This window comes from Lepidochelys olivacea (assembly GCF_965140295.1).
Source record: "Lepidochelys olivacea isolate rLepOli2 genome assembly, chromosome: 12".
NCBI classification, from domain to species: Eukaryota; Metazoa; Chordata; order Testudines; family Cheloniidae; genus Lepidochelys; species Lepidochelys olivacea.
In genome coordinates, this window is record NC_140422.1 from 28378559 (window position 1) to 28400954 (window position 22396).

Here is a 22396-nt window from a genome sequence, read left to right on the forward strand (position 1 = left end):
TTCGTATCTTTCTTAACATTATTCCCTGCCATTTTGTATCTTTCTTTACATTATTCCCTGGTTTTCATAGGCCAGAACACTTTAGTATAAATGAGAATCAAGCCCATAGTCGGTATCTTAAAAATCAGCAACGCGTTTGGATACACTATTGGGAAACAGGCTGGCTTATGTGCTGTCATAATAGATAATAATGAGAATCATTATGCCATCAGTTTCAGTATTCACTCAAATGCTGGCTACAGGATCCAAATGCTGGCTACAGGATATTGCTTCCTGTGGAACCAGCACATACATAAGTGTATACATTCATCCTCATCTCACCAGGACAGCACATGTGTGCCCATGCATATTTGTGTGTCTGCATAGAATCCTATACATGTAGGGCTGGAAGGGACCTGAAGAAGTCATCTAGTCCATTCTACCATATCCAAGGCAGACTAAGTGTGCCTCAACCATCCCTCACAGGTGTTTGTATGTCTGCACGTATAATATAGGTGTGTGTGTGTGGTATTTTGTGTTCTCCTATCCTTCCCCAGGTCAATATCGTCAAAGACAGCAGCCGTAATACTATCATGACAAATTTCAAATGCATGAAATTTCAAAATCATTCTGTATAATGCTAAATATCAATGTTGCGAGTTGATCTGCAAGAGATTTTCAGGAATGCATGAGGCTATGGAAATCCATTGAAAATTATTTCCAGAAAACTTGAAAGCCATGCAAATGAACTGGCAAAGATTTTCATGTTAACTTGCACAAAACCATATTAACTGGTTTCAACCAACACTTTCTGTAATGGATTATCATTGTACGGCGATTTATCATGGTCTTTTTCGAACTGAGAGAGAATGGAAAAATTAAGAATGCCCTGACACATTTCTACTTGGCTGTGAAATGTGAGGGCCTTAATGTTGTATAACTGTAAATACAACAATATTGCTTTGGGATTAATGCTTGGTTCAGGACCTACACAGGAATTTGTCATATGTCTAGGTTTTCGTCCTACACATTTATCTAACTTGAAAATTCTACACTAGCTGTTTAAAGTTTCAGTTTACTACGTCCAGGCATGTGGGTCTGCTTAAAAATAGTTATATTATACCAGCATAATTATATTATAATTAATATTTAAATCCTCTTCACAATGCATATTTTAGTCATCTTCCTCCTACTGATAAAGTAGTCACCTTCCCAATGGCTTTCGATTTTGGCTGGCTGCATAACTAATGTTTACATTTTTAAATTCAGGATGTGTTTGAGAGCCAATTGCTGGAAGAGAGCTTTCTATTCACACTGTCAGTTTTGCACATTCTGTGGCCTTAGACAGAACGCTCACCTCCCAGATGTTCAAACACTGAAATGTGACCTTATGTCTGAACAAATTGTTACTTTCACAAAATTGTACTTTTCCATTTGCAGGTTAATTTTGTAATATTATGAAATAACAAAACACACTCTATCTGTATGGAAATTCTGAAACTAAAAAGGAAGACACATTAATATATTATCTCTGGCAACCTACCAGTCACGGTGTGCAGAAGTCAGTGTGGTTAAAGCAGCTAAAAGCATAGCATTTTGGCAATGTGTTCAGCAGGATAATGCAGAACTGTAAAATCATGACAACTTAAATATGCTTAAGTAAATAGAAACATTCTGTCACCTTTGACCTAACTGGCTTATTGTGTTTTTCTGCCTTTGCAGATGTAGGCTACAGCTTGTCTGGTTTGACAGATTTAGTAAGCAGCCTTCAAATTACTGCTGTGGGTACACAGTGATTAATTTTATATTTTATTCTGCAATCCTAAGAGTGTGTATTATTAGATATTGCTTTGACATTCACTTGAGAAAATCATTTGAAAAACACAAAAAGGTCTTAGTGTTCAAGTTTGATGATCTCTCTGCCTGAGTATATAGGGTAGCAAGTTATAATAAGACTTTTAGAAGAGGAAAGTGAAAATATGGCTCAAAAATATAGCACAGAAGAAATAAATTCAGTGTAAATAAATAGAAGAATTTTAAAGAAATTAAAAAGGGACACATTGGATGGGACTGTCCAAATTCCTCCTAGAGTGGTGTATAGAGACATTCCTATACACAATGACCCTTGTTTCTATTAAATGGAGAGTGGTAAGAGGTCTCTGCGACACTGCAAACCTTATCCTCTGGATGTCATAGGATGTGTTCCAGAGGTCTGGGTCTCAGACTGAGTCTAGGTGCATAGTAGGAAAGAGAGACAACAGCTGGCCAGTTTGGGGGTGGGAGTAGGCAAGTAAAGGTTATGGTTGCAACCCTCAGTTTAGCTGAAATAAATAAATACAACCAATATGAGGCTGTACTATCTTTTCTGCTCTCTATCTCCAGGAGTTCTGGGGACAGCTGTAACCTGGCTGTACCATAGCTGCCATGGAAATGTGCTGTTAGGGTCTGTGTCAGGGGCCAGAGCTGGTGAAGCCAAATACCCCTGGCAGAAGAGGTCTTCCCTGCTAGGTGCAGGACTGGTGAAGCCAAATCCTCACCCTCCCAAGAGCCCCCTTCAAACTGGGAATCCTAGGGTAAGTTGGGAATGGTCTTGTAATGACAGTGTGTGTGGCCAGCGTGTCCCATGACCTGGCTATTTTCTGGCTGATACAAGGTAGCTAGGAGCAAATTAGGGAACCACTTGTTGCCCTAACCGGCAGTGGGGACTGAAGCAACCCTTGGCAGGCTCAGTATCGTGTGTGTGTGAGCATGATGATGGTATGAGGGGTTCAAGCATGGCACAGGAATGAATTCAGACCTATGTGATTTGCCCAAGGCCATAGAGCCAGTCAATGTTACAGTCAGGAGTTTCTTGGCTCCCAGTCCTTGCTCTATTTTTAGCCCACAGCGCACTCTGATACCTCATAAGGAGATAGTGAGAGGTACATGATAAAAATCTGTTTATGCACAGTTGAGGCATGAATCTAAACACACACTGAATTAGCAAATCAAATGAAATAAAAAAGCAATGGCAAAGAATACATTGAAACATAAAAGAAGGCATCGAGAATCAAAGATGTTGTAATTGACAGTGTAGGAAACTGAGGCAGACAAACCCAGTGGTTACACCATTGGATGAAAGTATTAAGGGTATTATTGCTTTACTTCTCTTTGAATATGGTTATGGAACTGCAGCTGAACAGGAAAGTCCATTGACAAATACTATAGTTACATGATCCTAATATCTTAAGTGAAACCATAAATACCTCATGGGCATTTTCCTTCTCCTGTTAGAATACTTGGAAGTACTGATGTTAACTTCAGTGAGAACAAGGCTGTGCCCCGTGTTTGTTATTACTCTATGGCAATGCAGAATATTTGGTTTCCCTCCCCCTGCTATGAAGATATAATTCCCATTACTATTAAAGGGACCAGCACATCCATGAAGAAAATAATAGATGCTATTGAATTGAAATTACAATCACTTTATTAATTCCACACTGTGTACAAATAAATTGCAGCCTGTCTTATGGAGTTTAATGCTGAATGATCCTTTATACCTTGGGTTGTTGATGAGCACACACATCATCTTCTGTCACAACTCACCAAAATACAAAACAAAATTTTTCTTACCACCTAATTGTTTTCATATATCTAACAAAACCAGAAGACACACAGGAAGAATAGACAGATAACTAGGAAAAGGATCACAGCATGAGAAAGATGTTACAATTATTGGAAGCAGTGATGTATATAAATGAATGCAGAAGCCACTGAAATCTTTCAGTATGTTTTACAGAATGAGCTAGAGTGCCTTAGAACCCATAGGGACTTGTGAAAGAGTCCAGAAAGCTAAAGAAACTGTCTCTCTGGGTTCATTAAATGTGATCTGCCTCTGAAATGAAAGATTACCCTTCAGGATTTCCATACCAGGCACAGAAAAGGGGAAAAGAAGGAGCATTAGGATAATATATAAAGTTTCACAGAGGTGGATGGAATCAATGATTTACCAGTGATCCCTTTAAGAAATATACTTAGAAATTCTAAAAGTGAGAGCAGCATGTGGTGCTTTCTCAGAAGAATGATGCAAGGCTTTAAAATGAAGTTTAAAATGCAGATTGTGTAATTTCCTTTGAAAGAAGTGATGGGTAATTCCTTTGTAATTATACATGGCTGAATTAATTATTCTCTAATGAACTCAAATAAAACTTCATTTCATGGTGCAGTCTTTTCTTTTCCTAATTAAAAATATCCAAGAGCATATTTCTAATAGGCTGTGATTTTTCACTTTTGGATTATTGCTGCGGTTATGCTTGTTTCACCCCTAATATGTTGACATGGGGGTGGCAGCTCCTCTGTTTAGACACTCTAGCTCATTACAAGCTGGATTATGTCTCCACCAGTACCTGGGCACCAGGGTCAGAGATGGCTCTTGTGTCTAAATCGTACTTTCACTGAAGTCAATGGAAAGATTCCCATTGACTTCAATAGAGCTGGGTCAGACCCTAAGAGCATTATTTCCTTCTTCCCACATTCTGTGCAGCCACACAGCTTGCAGTCACAATGTGATCAGCGAGCACGGTTGCTGCTCCAGCCCTGTGCTCCCAAGAGCGTATAGCTTCTAGGGCAGGGAGGATACACTTGAGAGAAGAGTCCACACCCATCCCCATATTGGGCAGATTAGGTGACTGGAAGCAGAAGGGAGTACATTTTACCACCCGCCAAAAGCACAGTGGATCTCCCACTGGATCCCAGAACTGAAGCTAGAGACTCAAGATCAATTATTGTTGATTTCTCCCATGGTTGTGCTGGAGTCGGTTACCACACATCTAGTTCTAGGTTTTTTCAAAAACCACAAACACACAACGGATTTATAAAAGTATACAGATTTAGCCAAGAAGTTGAACTTCTATAGGCTATGACTGTTTAATATGAATTGAATAATCAGCATTCCAGTATATTACCTTTTTTTTATTGTGCAGTGGTACTTTTAAATCTGCAAATAGAGAGGTCCTTAGAAAAAGTATTTGTCTCTGCAATTTCTCTCCTGCATTGAGGGTAATTGTGTATTTGTAAGGTATGTATGTGTGTCATAAATATAAAGGGAAGGGTAAACCCCTTTGAAATCCCTCCTGGCCAGGGGAAAGCTCCTCTCACCTGTAAAGGGTTAAGAAGCTAAAGGTAACCTCGCTGGCACCTGACCAAAATGACCAATGAGGAGACAAGATACTTTCAAAAGCTGGGAGGAGGGAGAGAAACAAAGGGTCTGTGTGTCTGTCTGTAGTCGTCTTGGCCAGGGACAGAACAGGAATGGAGTCTTAGAAGTTTTAGTAAGTAATCTAGCTAGGTATGTGTTAGATTATGATTTCTTTAAATGGCTGAGAAAAGAATTGTGCTGAATAGAATAACTATTTCTGTCTGTGTATCTTTTTTGTAACTTAAGGTTTTGCCTAGAGGGGTTCTCTATGTTTTTGAATCTAATTACCCTGTAAGATATCTACCATCCTGATTTTACAGGGGGGATTTCTTTATTTCTATTTACTTCTATTTTTTATTAAAAGTCTTCTTGTAAAACACTGAATGCTTTTTCATTGTTTTCAGATCCAAGGGTTTGGGTCTGTGGTCACCTATGCAAATTGGTGAGGCTTTTTATCCAACATTTCCCAGGAAAGGGGGGGTGCAAGTGTTGGGAGGATTGTTCATTGTTCTTAAGATCCAAGGGTCTGGGTCTGTAGTCACCTAGGCAAATTGGTGAGGCTTTTTACCAAACCTTGTCCAGGAAGTGGGGTGCAAGGTTTTGGGAAGTATTTTGGGGGGGAGGACGCGTCCAAACAGCTCTTCCCCAGTAACCAGTATTAGTTTGGTGGTGGTAGCGGCCAGTCCAAGGATAACGGGTGTAATATTTTGTACCTTGGGGAAGTTTTGACCTAAGCTGGTAAAGATAAGCTTAGGAGGTTTTTCATGCAGGTCCCCACATCTGTACCCTAGAGTTCACAGTGGGGGAGGAACCTTGACAATGTGGAAGACTATAACTATATGCTATATCTGACTAAATGTGTTGGCAACACTCTTTTGTATGTGTTCATTAATCGGTGAATAATAAAGTTAGTATTGTGGCAGTACAATACATATGATATTAATAATATTGAAGTCACTGATCAGCAGCTGTATTATACCAATGGATATTAGTTATTGTGGGGTTCATTGCTGGATGAAATTTGTCTTGATGTGGAGAAGTACTGTAAAGCCCTCTGTGCTACTTAAGACTGTGCTAAGGCTATATTGAGGGTCTCAGAGTATTAACACAAGACATCTGTATCACCATTGGGACCAGAGGTATGCTATGGGAAGGATGCATGGACAATCTAAGGGCAATTAGCACATGAATATGTTGGATAGAGGAACTGTGATTGCTACTTCAAGAGACGGGGATGTTTGCATTTGCAACTCTTCAGCTTGGCCAGGGGTTGAGAGGGATTTCACTGCCCTGGGACTTCTCTGTCAGAAAGTCTAATTAATTGGGTCTCATGCAAGGGAACTAAATGTCACCATCTCTGGATAGAATTAAGTTTTCCATTAGGTATATGTTCCTCTTAATTCTGGGATCATGTCTAGTACTGGAATCTGGGTGGTAAATAGCGATTTCCCCTTTGTTAAATATATGTTTTTGTTACAATTCTGAATACCACTCTGAAAAATAGGAGGCTAGCTTCCAGGCACAGAGGTAATGAATAAAGGTACAGGTGTGGAAAGCAGTTTCATATTTCCAACATCTGTGAAGACTTTTCAGCAGAAACTCAGATTCGTTTATCCTCTTGATTATGCCTCTCTATCAATTCACCTAGACCCTATAGAATTATGAGTGTAATGATCTTGAACCTTCACACGAACGCAGCCTGCTGAAGCTTGACAATTGCTTTTTATTATCATTCATATCTCATACAACAGAGGGAATGTTAGTTGGAAAAAATAATATGCTCTCTGACTTTGAACATCACTTAGTTTTGTGCTTTGAAGCTATAAGGTGATGATGTCAGTTAGATCCAAAATCAAAACAATAAAATAATTCAGAAACATTGGCACCTATGTAGGTTATTTATTATAAAGTTTCCGTATTAAAGCACTTTAATATCTCAGAAAGCTGTTTTGACCTTTGACTTTGGATTCTCACCATAAAGGATTAACACAATTTGAATAAATGCAACATTTATCATTTGCTTTATATTAAAGGGCTGGGAATATATGACTGTCAGTGACTAGGTGGCCAGTGACCAGGCAAGAGTCTGGTTTACCTATTAGAGTTGGATCCAGGATGGGGTCAGGGTCAGGAGTCAGAATACAAAGCCCTAAAGCCAAGAGTTAACAGGAGTCGCAGTCAGAAGGAGAAGAGGGTCTAAGCCAGGAATCAGAAGTCAGGAGGAAGCTAGGGGCTAGAACAAGAACAGGTTCAGGCTGGAGCAGGACATGGTACAGGCTGGGGCTAAAGCAAGGCTAGAGAGGGCAGAGGCAGGGACAGTATAAAGCACACCTGCAGATTAGGACTGTGCTAAACAGCCACTGGACTGCTGGTGCTATTGAGTTTAAGTATCAGCCAGCCTACTGACTCCTGCAACCAATAAGGTGCCACAGTCTATCAGAGAACTTATATCAGGACCAGCTGTGTTCACTGAGTTGCCAGGAGACTGGCTCTGCTGCAGGCTGGTGCCTGACACTATAGTTTTTGACCCAGATTAATCTTTTTTTTTGGGGGGGGGGGGAGTTAAATGTATTTTCCATTGATCCTAATCAATTGCAGTTTAAAGGTTATAAAATGCTTCTGGGCACTCCTACCTCTTTTGGGCACATTTCCAATGTGCTAATAGTAACCATGAGCTGTATTCAGCCCAAATGTCAATGTCTCACTAGTATATGATTAAAGAACTTCTGCAAATCTTCCATGGCTCTAGATTTCTTTGCCTTCACTGTGACCTGTTAGTCAGAGTTAGTGATTCCTGTTCTTCATGTCCAAGCATTCCTGTTGAGTGCATTTTCTAAGGTGACACTGATCTTCATGAACTCCTTCAGCATCTCGAACAACCATTTTCTGAGTCTTTGTATTTGACTTGTGACTAATAGCTCTTGTAATCTCTGGCCAACAAATCCTATGTCTCATCTCACATGACCCAACCATCTCAGTTCATGCTCCCTCAGCTTTTTCATGAGGGGAGCTACCTATATCATGGCTTGTATCATTTCTCTGTAGGCTGTCAGCTCTCATCTCACACAGCATCCACCTGAGCATTTTCAGTCAGCAGTGTGAAGTAGTTATTTTTCTCTCTTCTTCATTGGCTAGCATTCCAATCCTTACATTATGGATGGCCTAATCATGGTTTTATATACTTTAATTAACATAGTCTTATTGCAGAGAATTCCCACCAACTCCCTGCATTTGCACCAACCACTCTTCATGAGACTCCTAATATTCACATCCACATGCCCATCATTGCTCATTACTAAACTGAGGTATTTGAATTGTTGCACAGAGGTTAACTCTATATCACCTAGTTTTACTGGTTTCTCATTGTCCCGCTCAATGAAGCATTGCATGTATTTAATTTTTTGTTGGCTAATCCATAAACCATTTTCTTCTCATGCACTCCTCCATCATTCTAAATCCTTTTCCAGTTTGAATTTATCTTTGCAACACAATATAATATCATAAGCACAGTGCAGACTGCATGGATCCTCTTCCCTAACCTCCTGAATGAAGGTATCATTGCAATCACAAATAGGAATGGACTTAAGACTGACCTTGGATATAGACCTACCCTCACTGTGAATGGATCACTGTAGCTGCAGCTGCTTCTCAGTGATGTTGTACTGCCCTCCGACACATCCATGATAGTCTGAACACATCTCTGGTAGATTGTGTGGCCATAGACCCCATATCTATTCTCTAGAACCTCTGTTATAAGCCTTCTCTCAGTGTACACTAAATGCTATTCATTATGATTCTCCCTGTACTTCTAGTTGTTTACCCTCCTGCCATAAATCCGAATTGACTGTCATTTATTTGATGCTTTAGTCACTTACAATGTCTTTTCCTGATAATTCTTTCCAACCATTTAATTGCATGACACATTAACCTTATGCGTCTGTAATTCCTCTGCACATACATTTCACACTTGAAGATAGGTACCAGCATGGTCTTCTGCTGCTCATTGGCCGTTTTTCTAGTTTGGGGGATTAAATGGTTGAAGTTTATCATCATTAGATCATCATCTAATGCTTTAACTGCCATAATTGGTCCCATGTAAGGTCCCACTGCCTTCCCATGTTTCATCTTCTTTAGTGCAGTCTCAGTCTCTACCATGGTGATGGGTCTTGTGCAGTTATTGAATGCACATACTTCTCTCAATGGTTAACTCAGTTTCCCTTAACTGAGCAATTTCTTTAAAAAATCGTTGCCATCACTTAATGATTTTGCTGTCTTCCACAACTCCTCTTCCATGATTCTACACTTAATTAGCCAAATTCTGATTCACAAATCAAAGTGTTCTTTGTGTTGTTACTCAGCTAGTTCTTAGACTTAAGCTTTGATGGTTTGGCCACTCCTCATTAGCAAAGTCTCAAATATTAGCCAGTGTAGATGCATCAGAAAAATACTTTCAGGATTTTTTTTTCCAAAATAAGTCTTTAATTAGAAAGGCCTGTAAGCACACTTAAATCAATTAGTTAAATTAAGTACTTTGTTGAATAGGGATTAAGTGCCCAAAGGCATATTCTAATATCACATCAACCTAACTCAACTGAGCATGCTCAGAGAAAACACAACTGTACAAGGTGAATAATACTTAGTTCTGTTTGTGCAGGGGGGAGAGGAACAGCCAAATCAGGAGGAAAGTCAGTCTTGCATTATGTTGTTTGTTCTTAACAAACAAGAAAATCCTAGAAAGAGAGAAGAAAGACTTGTGTTTTGCAGATAAGATTGAGTTTTGCACATTCAGCGTGCGCATGCATGCTCAGTCTTGTGTTTTTGTGTCCATGCTAGGTTAATAGCAGACTGGGGAATCAACCCATTCACAGCATCTGAAGTTTCTATATGTCCCTCTTTCTACTTAAAAAAATCTAATAATTTTTAAGGGCTTAACATACTAAGACATAAATCATCAACGCACGGTAGATTGCCCATCAAAACACAGGGATGAAATCCTGGCACATTTGACATCATTGCGGATTTTGCTATTGACATTAATGTTGTTATTGTTTGTTGTGTTTATTAAAACAGTGCCTAGGGGCTAATCAGGAACAAGTCTCTGTTGTGCTAGGCACTGTACAAATAAAAAATAGTAGACTGTCCCCTACTGTCTGAAAGAGTTTACACTCTTTATAAAGAAGATAGACAAAGATAAGGGAAAGAGATAGAACCTACAAACAGAGTGATGGTTTGTGAACATCATGCTAGTTTTGTGTTTTTTTGTTTGTTTTAGGGTTTTGATCAGAGGAGGACAGGGCGATAGAGAAGATGGAAGGGAGGAAGAAAAAGGGTATGAAGGGCAGGTGGAGATAGAATGAGTTAATGGAGCCAGTATTTCACCCAGAAGATCTTTGTGGGACAACTAAGTTGTTTGGCTCCATATGGCTGGAAGTCAAATAACAGATGCCAGCTCCAACTCTTCCAAAGATTCAAACTGATTGTCCAAAATTCAAACTACTGTATAAATCCTAAATCCAACTCCAGAAGACCAAACTTGTTGCAATAAGCACAGCGGACAATTGCAGTCATCTAGAGATGAAGCTAGGCAAGGTGCTCTAACATTGTTATGTAAACTGTCTCATCTTTACTGAAGCCCAAGTACCTCAAAGCAAGGGTATGGGCTAATTTATCAACATTTGTGATCCAAACCTGAAAAATATCTATGAAAGCACATAACTATAAGATCATTTAGGTGCATCAATTACAGTATAGGGTGACAGCAAATACGTAAGGAATTTTTTCATCTCATTTTATCCTCTAATGAAGACCATTGTGAAAGCAAAATCTGTTAGGTGCTTGTTGCTGATTACCAGGTTATACAAACCTCTATCAGAACATATTTTGTGAAGAAGATGTGCAAGATGTTTAATTCAAATGATACTCTTTTTTATACAATTTCCCTTACTAAATGTGTTCAAAGAACGTTAAATATGTGTATAAACTAAAGTAATCTTCCGGTTGGCTTAATATCACTATAAATGAATTATAATAATATATTCCTTCATTTCAATATATATTGACATTAATAAACTTGAAATAATAAAAGACACATCTTATACTTGAAGATTAATTGATTATTTGATTTCACCTGGCATTTTAGGGTTGTTCCAGAGCCCACTCCAGTGAGCTTTGGTTCAAGCACTTAGTTGACAAAGACTGAAAAGTGTAAGAGAAGATCTGCTTGCATTTGGATTTTTTTCTGTGTTATTTCAGAGTTTTCTAATCTTATCTTCTCATTTTGCTGAAGCACTAAATACAATTTAAAAATCGTTTTTTTGATGGAAAGAAATTGTGAAGAAAAGTGTGTCCAAGGAAAATAATCGTTCTCCATTTTTCTGGTAGCTTGCTTTCACAAAACACTCTTTCATGAATAACCCTTTGGGAATAAGGATTTAAGAATCTTTTTAGTTCAGTTCAACAACTGAGTTAAAATGCAGTTGTAAGATTTTTGGTAATGCTGTCAATTAAAAACATTAACTCAGATGAAACTTGCCAAATGTGTTTAATTCATTTTTAAACACCCATCACTTTCTGAAAATAAGCTGAAAGGAAGTAATGCATGAAAATAAGTAGCTAGATTTAAAAATATATTATTGCTTATCCTTCATTTGCTCCTTGATCTAATTGATTAAGGACATTTAGTGTTTGTTCATTTTGGCTCATAATAGATCTGAAGACATTTATGTTTAGAAATAGGGATTTAAATATATAAAACAGCTGCTTTTTAAATAGTAAGTCTAATTATGCCTATGATTACATTCAATTTTGATTAGTATGCATACAAGTCCTTACTCTCCTTGCGTATTCAAGCTGAGATATGGATCGAAGGATCTTAGATTAAAGTACAAAAGAATAACTTGAGAAATGCATGGCTAGACCAATGCGAAAAGTAAATGCTGGTTTTTATCACTAAAATGCTTATTTGTCATTTTAGCTACACACAGACTTGGATCCTGGAAGCAGCAAAATCAAGTATATCCTGTCAGGAGATGGAGCTGGGACAATCTTTGTGATCAATGACAAGACTGGAGATATTCATGCTATGAAAAGACTTGACCGTGAGGAAAAGGCAGAGTACACACTAACAGCGCAAGCAGTTGATAGGGATACAAACAAACCTCTGGAGCCGCCTTCAGAATTCATCATTAAGGTTCAAGACATCAATGACAATGCACCAGAATTTCTTGATGGCCCATATCATGCCACTGTTCCAGAAATGTCCATTGTGGGTATGTACGCCTAAACATATAAAGAGCTTTGAAAAGTCACCCTTTAAAATAACCCAGTACACTAATGATGGAAAAATATATATATTTATTTCATTCCTATTTCATTTTTTAAATCCTTTCTTGACCAAACTGCTCAGCTGTAGGACAATAGGTTGAGATCCTCAGTAATAAGAACATGACTATCAGTTATATTAAATTGGTATTCTTTGCACAACAATACTTCACTGGCCCAGGTTTATAGTCTGTTTATGATGCTGTGGAGTATTGTTACTGAGGAGGATTTATCAAGATTTATTCCAACATGCCACTATAATCCTATTTTGTTGATGTTTAATTATTGGGTTGTGTGTATTTGTACACAGATGTAGCACCTACAATATGTGGACACATACTCATTTATTTTCCTCCACGTATAACTATAATCAGCCAAAAACATGAAAATGAAAGATCTTATGTCTGGAAACTGATAGTGGGCTTAACCACTTAGCCATATGATCTGAAAACGAGGGAGTTAGTATGGGCAAAGAGAGAAAGCTGGGAAGAAGAAGATGAAGGGAACGAATGTGGTTGAAGGAAAGGAAAATACATGCAAAACGTACTTGTTAATAGAGTGTATTGGTAATGTGTTAATTTATATTCCTTCATATGTCTTTTTGTATATGTCTTGAATGGGGATATGTTTGTTTCATTGTGCAATTCTGGTGCACATTTTGTTTTATATATCTATATCTGCAGCTGTCTAGACATATACCTGTACAGATAGGTAGAGCGATACAGACACCTAGGAATATATTGAAATTCAGTGTGTAGTATCTTATTCTGAGAGTAGGCCCATTGAAAACAACGTGACTAATTGCAGAACACTCAGTGTGAGTGAGGACATCAGAATTGGGCCATAGAAAATAAACAACGATTTCTAAGGTTTACCAATATTAAACTGAAAGTAATGTGTTTTTTGGCAATTCTTGTACTCTATGGCTGTCAAGGCAAGATATACATAGATGCTCACTTGAAGGCATGTCAAGCCTCTTTACAAACACACTAGTGCCCTGTCAAAGAATTTGGAAAACAGCATTCCGTTCTATTCCAGTCTCTCTCACACACACGCGCGCGTGATATATGGGGCTAGAACTGTCATCTTCCTGCAGTTCAGTACAATTAGTTGTATGAGGAACTTTTCAAATCTAACTGCAGCAGACCCAGTAGCACTGGCATAGTTACGATAGGGTTTGCATATCAGTTATAATTCTTCTCCAGATTTTGATGTCTTGGTTGCTTTGAATCACTTCTACTGAAATTCGTATATGCGTTTTTAGCCTGAATGTCAATTTCTTTACCAAAACACATTTAATATGCTAAGCTGTTTTAATTGTATAGTAGCGCAAACATAATGTAGACCTGGTTTCAGATGATGTTTTTGCCAAGCTCTAGGCAAGAAAATGGCTTAATTAAATTGAAAGGGGGAGGGACAAGAAAGAAATTGTAGGCTAATCCTTATATGAACTGGACCGACTGGGCATTCCGAAGAAAAAACTAGAAGGGAAACACAAAGATATGCCTGCAGGGGGAAATGGTTCCTGAGCATTAATTATATTATTAAGAATAATTTATATATCCCATAATGGTATGTAGCACTTTAGAAACATAGATTAAGATATCACATGATTCTTGTTCAAGGAAGCTTCAATCTAAGTAAGAAAAGGCAAATCAGACAGGGCACTGTGTAGCGGATCAGGTGAAGGAAAGCATAGGGGTTACTGATGAGAAGGGGCAGGCTTTGTTGAAAGAGACGATCTTTAATGAGGCAACTGAGGAGGAAAGAGATGGTGGCAGAGAGCAGAGGAAGGGAGAAACGGAGAAGGAGAAAGGCAATGAAGGGCCAGTAAAGTGAAAGGGTGGGAAAAGCATATGGAATGTGAATGGGATTAGGTACAAATGAAACTAGTGATATGGTAAAGGACAGACAATCAATGGAGAGAGAAAGGAGCGTATGGGGAGAGTGACAGGATTGGTAAATGAAATCAGAAGTGAGTTTTAGACAGACTTGAAGAGGGAAAGGTGAGAGGTAGGAAATCTGGACAGTAGAAGTCTACCGTAATCAAAGCAAGAGGACAAGTATATGGACAAGAGTTTTAGCAGATGGGATAACGAAAAAAAAGGATGTTTTGGGGAGATGTTAAAGAAGATGTGATAGGACTTTGCAAAAGATTATATATGGAGGTTATAGGAGATGAGACCAACATTGGTATCAAGAATGTTAACCTTGGATATATGAAAGAGAAGAGAGTTACAATGAAGACAGAGTAGGGATGGTGCAGCGTCTCATTCTAGAAGCACAGAGATGCACAATTGCTCTTGAAATTCCCATTGAGGTGGGACAGCTCTGCCCCTGAGCCTACCAGGCCTGGGCCTCTTCTGTCTGGTACAATATGGCCCATAAGCATAGTATTTTCAAATGGTATAGTTAATATTCAAGCCCTTAATAACAACAACAACCAAGGTGAAAACAAGCCATAAGTCATCTCAAAAGAAGGCTTGGATTTATAATTACCATATATTTGTGCACTCCAATGTTGCTGAATGAAGCAGACAGGAGGACAGTGTATGTGTCTAAATATCCCTAGGCTTTATATTTTTTCTTTATGTAGCATTCCATGGGATGTACTTTGTTTTCAACCTATTACTCCAAAAAAGCACCAATGGCAAATACAAACCCTAATTCTGAGCTGCCACTTCTGAACCCAGAGCATGTATCTCACTGAATTATGTGGATGATGAATAATTATGAAACCAATGCAGCATACACAGTTCTTCCTGTTAACCTGTAATGTGACTAAAAGTCAAGGCTGACATCTTGAAGGCAAGAACGTTGCTGTTTTACCAATTTTACTGTTACTTCTTTGGCTATTCTCCCTCCTTTTAACCAACTAGAAGCTGTATCAATAGCTATAGTAAATATAAATTATTTTAACTTTTTTAGGTATTGTCATGTTTGTTTTAAAATCAGTTTCCATCATCTATCAATATGTAGGGGAAAGACTGACTTCTTCTTCTTCCAGAGTTAGAGATTATTATTTTTTGCTGTGCTCTCAGTATTTTGCTTCCATTTTCCACTTCATTCCCCTTTAAGAGAACTCCACCCACCCAAGCTTTTCTATTTCAACTGTGTGATACTTTCCACTAACACAGTATTCACTAAGGTAGGGTTTTCTTAGGGTGATCAGATAGTAAGTGTGGAAAACTTGGGACTGGTGTGTATGAGAGAGAGAGAATGTTCTGACACTGGAGAGGAACTCATATGGTATGTGTAGTGCTTATGCAATGAAAATACTATACAAGTCATTTCATTTCTGGATAGCTGGAGAAAGTAACACACAAGATACAAGTGAATACACATTAATTTCTCTAGCATTCCAAAACTAACTCATCCCTCTTTCACTGAGATTCAGACATAGTGTAGCTTTTCAAACATAATATACACAGCTGATATATCTTATATTGCTGCATGTTATAATTTCTTATTTGACAGCAATGTGGTGGGCACTATAAAAAAACATTGTCCCAAGGTGCTAACTATATGAATAAGTGCATGGATAGTACAGTTGACATGCACTCTTGTATATATATATATCTACAGCATGGATAATATATCATGTTTGTGGGGAAGCTGGAACTTTGCACATGCAAACAGTCTTTAGAGATCATGTACACCGCATGTATACATGCATTTACATACATAATCAGTATGAACACATGCATCTGTTGTATATGAATGACACTGGAAAATCCTGTTTCCCTGCAATGACTGTTTGCAGGACCTTCCTCCAGCAAATGATGCCAAGGAAATCTCTATTTCAGTTTTATTTCCTGTAGGAATGATGCTGACTTTTCAGCTGTCTTGACTGCACACTCTTGCATCTGCACGAACACACACACACTGGTGTGCACAGTCACAATGGTGAATGGTGTGCACAGTCACAGTGTTCAGGAATAATTTGAAATCATTCTCTTTTTTCTGAGGAAGGAGTGGGCTTCATGCTCCAGAAAAAGCCCTGAGGAGCACATACAATTCACCCTTACCTCAACCCTCAGTTTCCTTCCTTTCAGCTCTGCCACAATAATCATCCTTCTAGTCCATCTCAGCCTCCATCCCTCTTCGATGAGACTGAATGTTCTGTACAGTTTTCATATTGCTTTTGTAAGCAGTGTCAGGATGAGCTCCACCCTGACATCTGGTGGTGAGGTGTGGCACATTGTGGAAAAGAACTTCAGGGGCCGATCTCATTTGCATAGAATGAGGCCATAGCTGCCCAAATGGTCACTTTGGCTACTGTGGGATCCCCATTGTCTCTGTTATTGGGGCAGGAAGAATAAATTGTTATTACCCTGATTATGGGAACTGTGCTTGGAACTGTACTTGTCCTTTTGTTATGATGGAGGGATTCACCATCAACTAAGTAGCACTCGCTAGGCAAGGGTCATGGGTTCCAAAACTCTGTGAATTGAGAGAGGTTGGGGACAAGTATTAATACTTGGTGGCATGGGCCCCTGAATGAGGGCCTTACACGCTAATTGCACTTCCTCCTCTCCCCACTGTGGAATATCAGAGCTAATTTTGATTCCATTAGGAGCCTAGTTACAGGCTGCTGAGCTCACTTTGGGCTAATGGTGCACCAGCACTGAGGATCCCGTGCTACAAGCTGAAATCACCAAAGAGCTGAACTGACTAAGAGCTGAAATCACTGAGCGTTGTGTTAAGTAGTGGGGAGCCTGAAGATATATTGTGGAGTAGTTTGTGGGACGGCTGGAGTGCCTTGTGGACAGGCTGGTGGAGCAGTTCATAGGACGGCGGGAGCTGATTGTGGGACGTGGAGCGGAGCAGTTCATGGACTGGCTGATGGAGCAGTTTGTGGGACGGCGGGAGCTGTTTTGGGGCAGTGGAGCGGAGGCGAGCGAAGCAGTTCGTGGGGCGGCTGGCAGAACGGAGCGAAGGCCTATGGAGCTGTGGGGTGGTCAACTTCAGATCATGTAAGGTGCCCCTTACCTCTCTCCTCCTCTCCCCCCCATCTCCACCCAGGTTGGGAGGTAAAGCTCTGCAGATAAACTTTCGAACTCTGGGGCTGCCATGACCAGAGACAGAGACTTTTGGGTCATTGGACTTTTGGGACTTTGGGTGATTTGGGGTTGCTGGACTAAAGAACCAAAGGGAAAGAGCATGCCCCAATTTGCTTGGGGTCGGTTTTTTTTGCTCATGGGTTGTGTTACGAATCCTGTTTGTGGTGTTTCCCCAACATAATGCCACATTGTTTCTCTCTGTTATTAAAAGGCTTTTTGCTACACTCAGACTATGTGCTTGCGAGAGGGGAAGTATTGCCTCTTGGAGGCGCCCAGCGGGGGTGGTATATATTTGTCCCAGGTCACTGAGTGGGGGCTCGAGCCAGTTTGCATTGTGTTATTGGAATGAATCCCCTAGATATTGAACCCGGCCCTTGTTGCTGCCAACTGTGACGGGCAGAAGGGTTACACTTTGATCTCCTGAGGAGCCAAGGGTGAGAAGGCAGGAGGAAGTCAAATCTGAACGCCTGTCTCCTGTGTGGCAGCATATGGTAGCAGGGCTGCTCACAGGAGTGCACTTGGGAAGTAGGAAATAACTTGCTTTCAATGGCATTTAAGCTGCATTCTTACAAATATGTTTAAAACATCATGAGACCTAAAGGGACACATTTTGGAAGAGAACTCAGGTAAGAACCCCTAGAAAGAGATCCAGATAAGTATGGAGAAGAAAGGTGGAGTACCCAGTGGTTCACTTGTTTTTAAATTTGTTCCTGAACTTGCATCGTCTGTGTAACAGCCAAGAATGATGCCATAATATACAGATGAGTAAGCCAGCTTAAAAAAAAAAAAAGAAGAAGAAGAAGAACCAGGTCAAACTGAACTGATCCCATAGTGTATAATTGAAAATTCCTGGATAAGTCCCCCTTCTGTGCTTCCTTCTCCTCAACTGTTGTCAGTTCTGTGGTGGTATTCGGGGAAGGAACAGTGAGCTAGGCTCCATAGTTCTGTTTTGAGCAAAGGGTGCTTAGAGGTCTGCTAATGGTCTGCGGCAAATGTTCAGGAGAATAGAAAGATGCATTGAATAGAATGACAGATGTGCTGGTGCAGGGAAGGAGGTGAGAAAGAAGAAAGAGGGAGACTGGAAAAATGAATATTCACATTTTTTGGCTAATTTCAGACAAACATCCAAACGTTTCATGGATTATCTGACCTAAACCTCCAACTATTAGAAAGTTCCCCGTCACTTGTCATAATAAAACACAGTACATAGTGTGATGCAGCATGGCAGTGCACTAAAAATAAATTGCACCTGCAATGCGTCAAAAAATTGAGTGAGTGAATTATTTTAGAATAATCCAACATCTCTTTATGATGATGTTTCTCAAAGATTTCTTTCTTGGAAAAAGTCTTTCTTGGAAAAGAGTTTGGATTTTCAGTTTAGTATTTGCTATTATTGCAGTTTTAATCTGAATGTATGTGCTTTCTTTGGGCCAAAATCTGCCCCCAGTTGCACTACTGTATATCAGGAGTAATTCCAATTAATTTGGCCATCTGTTATTTCACACGTACAAAACGGACATATTTCACATCAACACGCATATAAAAAGCATGTGGTACACTCTGTGTGTGTGTGTGTGTGTGTGTCTGTCTGTCTGTTTCCCTTTCTCCCAAAAGTATTAATTCTATTCCAGTTACAAATTGTTTGCCAAAAGGGACAAAATGTGCTGTAAATCATCAACATCCCAAGTCTGGTATAAAGAATGATGGAGTAACTTGGTAAATTGTAAAGTTGTGATAAAAACCCAAGATGTAATATTATCAAGTCCTACCACACTCTCTTGCTCTTCCCTCCCTCCCCCCCATATATAGAGATAGATATAGATTTTTAAGACACCGTGCATGACTGTTAAATCAATGATAGTCTGTCACAAAAATGTTGACTAAAAGGACTATCTTACTAAGGTCAACTACAAATTAGCCCAAAGGGTAAACTCAAAGGTAGTGCAAAAGCTCAGGGAAAAAAAAGTCAATGTTGTAAAATATGACTACAATGTAACAGCGGTTAGAAAATGTATATCATCACTTCCTCTTGTTGCACTACTTGCTCATCTTGTGCATAATCAACTTCTTGAACTCTGGCACTGAGGAGTCACTTAAATAAGGGATTTTTTTCAAGAAATGGAAATTATATATATCTTTCATGTATATTGTGAATAACCTCAGTGGAGTTTATAAGAATGAAAGGTAGATAGGCAATAATAAGCATGAGAGAATCAGTTAGGATACAAAAGGCAAAAACAACACCACATATTCTTGACCAAAATTTTAACTTTTATTGAGGTGTTTTTGGGGGGGGGGGGAGAGAGAGGAAACTATTGATCACCTTTTTTAAAAAAAAGTTGTAATTTCTTTTGTACCTTTGTACTTCTTGGTTTGAATCACCTTCAGAATTGGAAATTTCAAAATTACTTTTGTTCGCTAAATGGCTGAAGTGTGCTTGGCAGTGTGTGTAGAGGAAGTCATGACACTGTTCCCAAGGAGGTTATAATCGGAGGGTGTATTCCTACCAACATTTTCACTAGAGAGTATACTGCAAACTACTGCAAGTAGTCCCACAGACTTCAAGGAGAGCTGCTTCAATCCAGGGCACTCCTCAAAGTAGCTAGCACGGCTGGTATTTGCAGGATTATGCCCTTAGGCCTGGTTTACACTAGGAAATTAGGTCGGTATAACTATATCATTCAGGGGAAGTGAAAAACCACACCCCTAAGCAATGCAATTAAACTGACCTAACCCCCGGTGTAGACAGCAGTAGGTCAACAGAAGAATTCTCCTTTCGACAAGCGACCACCTCTCAGAGAGGTGGAGCACCTATGCTGAAAAGTGTGTCCCCTAGATGCAGGTAGTGTCTTTGCTAAAGTGCTACAGGTGCACTGCTGCAGCTTTTTAAGTCTAGACAAGCCCTTAGCCTTGATCTCCGTCAATACAAAAACTCCCAGTGACATCTGCAGAATTGAGTCCTAAAACTTAACTATGCAAAGAACTGGGTGAATAATTTATAATGATTTATTAGGGAAAAGTTGCCTCTCTTCCTGTCTGTGTATGGTCTGCAGTTTCTCGGATGTATTTGTTCTTCCAGAGGATACACTGTGCAAACTGCCTGCACACCAGAATAAGGGGTCAGAGCAGAGCCAAACTACACTTGCGGGAGTTGGGGGAGAAATTGCCTCCCAGAGTTCCTTGGAATGCTGCTGCTACATCTTCCCATCGGGTGCTGTGTACTTCTCCCTGCATGCTGGTCCTGCCCAACAGGCTGGGGGGAGGGGCATGGCGACACACTCTTTGAGGCAATATGCACTACTGCATTGTTGGCAGGGCTGCTTGTGTTCTTTCCTGATTCTGTGCCCCTATGTACAGGTCTGTCAGAATCTGTGCCCAGGGTAATTTCTGCAGAGATTCTTGTCTCTAGATCAGTGGTTCCTAAACTTGTTCCTCCACTTGTGCAGGAAAAGCCCCTGGCGGGCCGGGCTGGTTTGTTTACCTGCCGTGTCTGCAGGTTCGGCCAATCGCGGCTCCCAGTAGGCGCGGTTCGCTGCTCCAAGCCAATGGGAGCTGCTGAAAGCGGCATGGGCTGAGGGACATACCGGCCGCCGCTTCCCGCAGCTCCCATTGGCCTGGAGCAGTGAACCGCAGCCACTGGGAGCCACAATCGGTCGAACCTGGGGATGCGGCAGGTAAACAAACCGGCCCGGCCCACCAGGGGCTTTCCCTGAAGAAGCGGCGGAACAAGTTTGGGAACCACTGCTCTAGATCAAACACAGGCAGTTTGTTGCCAGTATTCTGTATCTGAAGTTGAGCTGTGTGTGTTAGGTTTTTTTTGCATGCCTAGGTCACATGGTATTGTTTTTATTCTGGACTGTGTGAACATAACTTTTCAGGTATCTCTACTTTGCAGTTGCAGGTGTGGTTGCAGGACATGTAAACATACCTGAGCTAGCTTTAATCTAGCAAGCGCAAATACCAACGTCAGTGAAACTGCAGCAACACAGACTTCAGTGCAGACTAGTCACCTAAGCACTCATGTCCCTGGCAGGCTTGTACAGCCCATGGTGCCACAGCTTCACGGCTGTTGATACTCATTTTAGCAAGATTAAAGCTAGCTCGGTTTTGTCTACATCTGCTACAATCACTCCTCTGATTGCAGTGTAGACTTATCCTCTCAGACATGTAGACAAGTTCACTCTTCACAAAGCTTTTTTTCAACATTTTTCCAAATGTCAAATTTTGACAGAAAGAAGATCAAAATTTGTGACTGAAATATTTGCAAACATTCCATCTCATTTTTCAAACACCGATGCTTGTGGCACTAGTGCGGATGCATGGCCAAAGCTTATCGGGAGAAGACACAGATGAGAGGTAGTAAGCCAATCTGCATTACTGCCCAAATATTGAGACACTAGTAACCACCACATGACAAGAGACCTGACTATATTTTGTATTTTCAAATTTTGGTAAATTTTGACAAATTCTAGTCACAAGGCACCACATCCAAAGTTTGTCTTGTAGAGTATCAGAAAAATAATCTCATTATGTGATAATATTCTCATAGATGCTTATATTAATGTAATGTAAATATACCTGCTCCCTTTTTTAATTCATTATTGATAGACATCAGAACTTCCTCCTCCCCAAACTTTGCGGAAGAACAGCCTTTAATTCAGAAGTGGATACAAATTTTACAGCTCTATGTAATTGACACATTTGAAATTTGGAGAAGTCAGATTCAGACTCAATTCAGAATCTGAACTTTGTGCCTCAGTCCAAGTTTATTTTAATATTATTATTTTCTTTAGGAATCCGTACCTCTGCCTTTGTTTAACTGCTGAATCTGCAACACTTAATGTTTCTCTGTGAATAC

General features: G+C 39.8%; 1 protein-coding gene across 1 annotated transcript in view; it reads left to right on the forward strand.

Annotated features, from left to right (window-relative positions):
• Nucleotides 1-22396, forward strand: part of CDH8 (cadherin 8) — a 190378-nt gene that overhangs the window by 42249 nt on the left and 125733 nt on the right. Inside the window, exon 2 of the mRNA XM_084644378.1 lies at nucleotides 12129-12423. Within this exon, the coding sequence (XP_084500504.1) occupies nucleotides 12129-12423 (295 nt within the window). The remainder of the gene's footprint in view (nucleotides 1-12128; nucleotides 12424-22396) is intronic.